General features: G+C 37.0%; 1 protein-coding gene across 1 annotated transcript in view; it reads right to left on the minus strand.

The window, feature by feature from the left end:
• The window catches only part of LOC150085580 (uncharacterized), a 433,845-nt gene extending 429,138 nt beyond the window's left edge, over positions 1–4,707 (minus strand). Inside the window, exon 1 of the mRNA XM_090374122.1 lies at positions 3,861–4,707. Coding sequence (XP_090230248.1) covers positions 3,861–4,096 — 236 coding nt within the window. The 5' untranslated portion in view covers positions 4,097–4,707. The remainder of the gene's footprint in view (positions 1–3,860) is intronic.
• Between the last annotated feature and the right edge of the window lie 1,379 nt (positions 4,708–6,086).

Here is a 6,086-nt window from a genome sequence, read left to right on the forward strand (position 1 = left end):
ATTTAAAATTTGTATTTACATCAATTATCGTTAACCATGAACCACGTCCCAAATGTGTATTGTGTCTTGAGATAGTATTAAGCTAATGATAGTATGAATCCATCACGATTAGCAAAATATTTAAAAACTAAGCATCCAGAACATGCACAAAAACCTGCACAATTTTTTCACCAATTTTTAAAATTAGGCAATACTCAATCCAGTACTTTACAAAAATTTACCAAACTTAATGATAAATGTTTAGAGTCTCTTGGGGTTTCTTATTTAACAGCGAAAGACAAAAAGCACTTGTTCTTCTTGCCTGAAACACCTTTGGAAGACGTATAGGAAGCATTGCTGAAGATTTAAAGAAATAGGTAATAGAACAAATTACGATGTTGTTGGAAATTTACTATAGAGTTCGATGAAAATACAGATGTTTCTAATGTCTAGGCTTTTGGTATGTGCTAGGTTCTGTTTTAATAATGAAATACACGAACTACTTTTTTGTGAACCACTCAAAGAAAGATGTACTGGAGAAGATATGTTCTCAACAGTAAATGACTTCAATAAAAACAGTATTCTATGGGAAAACTGTTTGAGTATAACTAGTGATGGAGCGGCTGCTTTGACTGGAATAAACGAAGGATTCAAGGGAAAGGTTAGTGAGATAGCACGACACGTGAAATCATTCACTGCATCATCTATAGGCAAGCTATTGCAGCAAAGAAGTTGGAACCAAAGTTATATAAAGCGCTCCAAGTGTGATAAATGTGGTTAATTTTATAAAAACAACAAGACCTTTAAATAATAGAATCTTTACCATACTTTTTAATAGGACGGGGAGTAACCATGAAAATCTTTTGTACCACACTGAGGTTCGCTGGTTATCTCGCGGCAATGTACTTAAATGAATTGTCGAACTTAAAGATGAGTTACGAATTTTTATATAAGGAGTGTTCCAAATTTACCGAGTTTTTCTACGAGACGTGGCTGTCAGTAGTACGCTACCTAGCGGACATTTTTATAAAACGTTAATACTCTTAATCTGTCCCTTCAAGGTAAAGGTGGCGTTTTAACAATATTGTGAGAAAGTTGTTTTTCGATAGGAACTCGTGCTGTGGAGAGTGCATTTTGGAAAAGGTTGTTTGGAAATGTTTCCATCGTTATTTAATTTTTGCAGAAAACAATATTAGTATGTCACCCATAAAAACTACTGTAATTGCATATTTATTAAAATTGGAAACAGAATTTTCTGACCTATTTGGAAATCTTTCAAATGAAGAATATCAATGGGTTTTGAATTCATTTTTTGAAAACGTAAAATCCAACACCTTCCGATAACTGCCCAAGAACAGCTGTTGACATCAGGGAAGATGGAAATTTAGGAGCTGAATTTCAACAAAAACCTTTATACAAATGGTGGATAGGTTTGAAAAATGAGTACCATGACTTGGTAAGCCCAGCAGCGAACGATGCACTCCTTCCATTTGTACATATCTACCTGTGTGAAGTGGCTTTTTCAGCTATGACAGCCATTAAATCCAAGTATCGAAATAAACAGAACCTGGAACCAGACCTTCGAATTGCTGTATCACAAAATATCAAATTAAGGTATCCAAAAATAATGAAAAATATTCAATCACACTGCTCGCACTAAAAATATATTGTTTTTTAATGTTTATCTAATTTTATTTCAATGTACATTTTTGTGTATTTTTGCATTGAATTCTATCGGTGATTCTATATAAATATGTATACTATAAATAAATAAATATTACATATATCAGGGGGTGCGTGCTATTTATTTTTACTAACATAGGGGTGCGCAATCAAAAAAAAATTTGGAGACCACTGATCTACAACACGCTGCCCGAAAATAAACTTCATGAAATCCGTCTTCCTGTTACTCCCCAAAATTTTGTATTTGTGCCTTCTACTTCTCTTTCAGCTAATGAAAATATATCTCCCTCGTGCATTTTAGTGATTCTCTTCAGGGTTTTATATAGCTCTATCAAATCGCCCCCACCAAGATTTCTTGTTGCCAAGTTCAGCAGTGCGCACTTCAAGCCGTTCTTCATATGGACGTCGACTAGCACCCCTTACCAATCTAGTTCTTCTCTGAACCTTGCTAGAAGTTCTATGCCTTTCTTCAAGTGTGGCTAGACATGAACACAGTATTCAAAATGCAGTCTCGCCATCGTCTTATACAAAGGAATAATGACGTCCTTTTCTCTACTTGAGAAGGTGCTATATATCATAGACAAGACATCACATTCCTTTATAACCGCCTGTTTACACTGCACGAAATATTTTGTGTGAATATAATTACTGAAAATAAACATGTACAGAAAGTAAATTCACTATTACGGGGTTCTTCTTTTCTCCTGGCTTTCGTCTTATCCACAATGCTAGAGCACAGCAACTTCGACAATGGCAACTAGCAATGCACAGCAGTTTCGACGATCTCAAGCAAAGTGTAACTTGTATTAACTACATTACAGAAAAAAAAATTAATTGTATGTCAACAACTATTACCCCACCCCCTCTCAACAGCAAATACTTCCGGAAATATCAAGGGGCTACCTTTATGCTGTTATTAATGAATGTTTGATAGGGCAAAGAAGATTGAATTATACCAGAGTGTAGAGAATATCTTCCTAGCTCCTGTAATATAAAACTATTTCGTCGTAACTTATCAAATTTTACTACTGTCTGCAATGTACCTCCGCCTAATAAATTGAAATTATTATTCTAGGTCGGAAAATAATTCAGCAAAAATATAGCAGAAAATGCTATAATATTTTCTTCGTTTTTTTTAATGTATTGTGAGGCAAACCTAGACTGAATTTATGATATATGATAAATGAAGATATTATGATACAATATCATGATTCAAAAGAAAAGCTTATGACCCACAACGAACCAGATTCGCCTGTAAGTGTTGTTTTTGGCTCATCGATACTTTGGTCAAAGTGTCGCTCTAATTCTTATGTATTACGGGGGGGGGGTGTAGTTCAGTGGTAGGGCGTTCGCTTTGCATGTGAAAAGCCCCGAGTTCGATCCCTGGCACCTCCACTTCTTTTAGGCCTGACGTAGCCGAGTGGTCAGGAGCGAGAGTGCATAGCACGCGTTCCTTGATTGGACCGGGGTTCAAGCCCATGACTACTAAATACGATAAATATTTGTATTGACGATTTATTGTAAACTCTACTTACTTGGCTGTCGTGCCGGAGTATAAACAGAAAATTTATTTTTTATGCTATTTCATAAGGTCCCTATTGTGTTATGTACGCTGAAGTAGACATAATACATAACCATGACTTGATATGCATCCACCTGAAATCGACTAACTACCCAGACCTTTCCAAACATGTGACAAATTGCGAGAATCAATTACATGAGGAAGCTCAAGAAAATGAATATTTATAAAATTTCAGGGATAAGACAATATACGAATAAATTAGTCAATCAAGCCACAACTTATTTACCCATGTATAAAGTAGCAAAAATAACAGAATAGCGAACAGTTTTGAACATTATAAAACAATTTTGGAATTTATTAAAATTTATTCGTTATAGTTCTTTGCAACTATCTCTCCCTCCCTCCGTATGAGCAGGGAAAACCAGTTAATCCATCTGATCGGCATGTAAAGAGAACAAAACACATACAGAGAACGTATAATAACAAAACAAACACAAGGAGAAAACATCCGTGCATATCACCACCTCCTCCCCTTTTCTGAATTTCATGCTTTCATAAAATACTAAAGATCATGCATCACAAATTGTGAACTATTATTGGACGGTTAAGTCCACTATGTTAATTAAGAAAGTGATAAACAGACGACATGCAGATAGTTTTTTCACATCACTCCCACCTTTTCAGAGCTCCTGCTTTACTGCTTCTACCGTTTCCATTCATAAGACTTCCCTTGTAGCTACTGCCGTTATCTTCCCTGCTAGAGACGCTGTCTTCCCGTATGGCTTTCGCCTCTCCATTCGGCTTCGGGTCTCCATTGTGCAGATCCCCGTTCCCGCTGTTCACCATGATGGATTTTGTCTTCTGGGAAGCAGTGGATGAGGGATCAGTTTCGTTTACAACGTATGGGGTCATGGGACTTCTTTTGCCATTCACCACTTCGGAAACACTCGCGCACACGAACTTTTGAAACACAAAACCCTGAGGATGCACATAGAGATAGTAGCTCCTGAACTGGTTCTTCCCAGAAAATTATGAACGCAAATGATGATGTACTATAACCACTGTGTATAATTTCCTTTCACTGCAATCAGATATCAGCAGAATGATACTCTTCTCTTCTTACTCGTTCTACTTCAATTTTAAACAGAACGGCTTAGTCTTCTGAATAAGAAGATAAAAGAGAGAGTGTATGGCAGTAGATCAGTAGAGCACGCACCGTCATAATACCAGCAGAGGAAGAATCACAGATCGATAAATTACGTCGAAGAGAGGGGGAGGGAGAGAAAGAGAGAGAGAGACACACACACACCGTCCTTCGGTGAGACGCAAGCGGCCTTTCACCTCGTTTATCGGCAAACTTTTTTTTTTTAGTAGCGGAGGGAATCCTCCGAGTAAGCACGGTTCTACTGATCTTCACAACATGCGGAACGCTGACCTGTCAGCTGACAGGCCACGAACCACATGAAACTCTATCTTACAACAAACCGGCTTGTTACCTGGAGAAACCTTTCTACATTGAAACATCACGGTAATACTGGTTGACTGAGCTCGCGTTGGCTGCGGCTAACGCACGCAGCTCGTGGACAAGTCCACTTGCGGTAGGGGAATATAGTGGGAAATATAGAATGGATATATATGAGTGATACAACAGCAGCAAAAAGTGATGACGTATGGTGACGATAGACCTACAAGTAGATGTATGTCACTACTTGTAGGTCTATCTGGAGTAAATAATATCCAGTAAGCACAACGTCTAGGGTTTTTCCTGCTATCACATAATATTATTCACTTTATAACAAGGGAATCCGTAGGCCGCTTCGTTTTAATAATAAAAATACTGTAATATAAGTGAAGCGGTAGTTGATAAATGAGTTCCACCTCATAACAATAAATGCGGAAACTGGTCTCAAACAAACTGAAGAAAAAATAATAATTCCAATTTATGATTATAACAAGGGCAGTGATATCGTTAGAGGTGAGTATATCTCAGTGGCTAGAGCTCAAATAATATATGGCGACCGACTCAGTTTAAAATAATGAACATTGGCCAACAGTTTAATCTAGAAGAAATTCCATAACAACCATGATCTAATTACTTAAGAAAGAAGAATGGGCAATGCTAAATCGCAAGCAAAAAATTAAAAGAAATTTTAGGACAGTATATAAACCGTCAAGAGGTTATCTCAATGGTTTATATCGTCATCCATACCGTCAACAGAAAGACAGTTGTAGTGTAAGTACGTGTAGATACGTTTAACTGCGTATCTACTGCATAGTGTTTGTTTCTTCTGTGTTTCGCTTAGCATTGTATCGTTAAAATATTATTCAGAAGCATATGAAGTGTCTGAATCACTGACAATTTCTGCTATGTGCGGGACGTTTCACAACAAAAGCTCAGAGAAAGAAAATCTTCAGTATTACTAAGCGTACATATTCTTTGTATTTTGGTTGCATGTTGGTGATCAGGGCAAACTCTACGCTCGCACATATGTGCTGTATTACCTGCACCACAAATCTAAAGATGTTGTTAACTGAGAAAATCAAAATTTTGCGCACCCATCACGACTGCTATTTATGCATGACGAAAATACCTGGGATATCCAGAAAAAGCAAGCTTAACATCTGCAATACGGCCTATTCCATATAATGAAGACTTGCCGATAGCAGATATCTCAAAATTATGGGATAAAGGAAGCAGTGATGAATATATCAAGGATTCTTGTGTTGCAGCCTTTACTGAACCGCCCACCTTAACAGATCTGGTATACTGACAAGAAAATCATAACGCATTGCACTAAATTAAGCAAAAAGAAGATCTGAATGACTCAGTTTCTGATCGATGTAATAAAATTTGCATTCAGTTAAGAATAATTGATTGATGATAAAAGTATTAATAGCGGCG

This window comes from Mastigoproctus giganteus, chromosome 5, assembly GCF_048544385.1.
Source record: "Mastigoproctus giganteus isolate SK-2022 chromosome 5, ASM4854438v1, whole genome shotgun sequence".
Classification (NCBI taxonomy): domain Eukaryota; kingdom Metazoa; phylum Arthropoda; class Arachnida; order Uropygi; family Thelyphonidae; genus Mastigoproctus; species Mastigoproctus giganteus.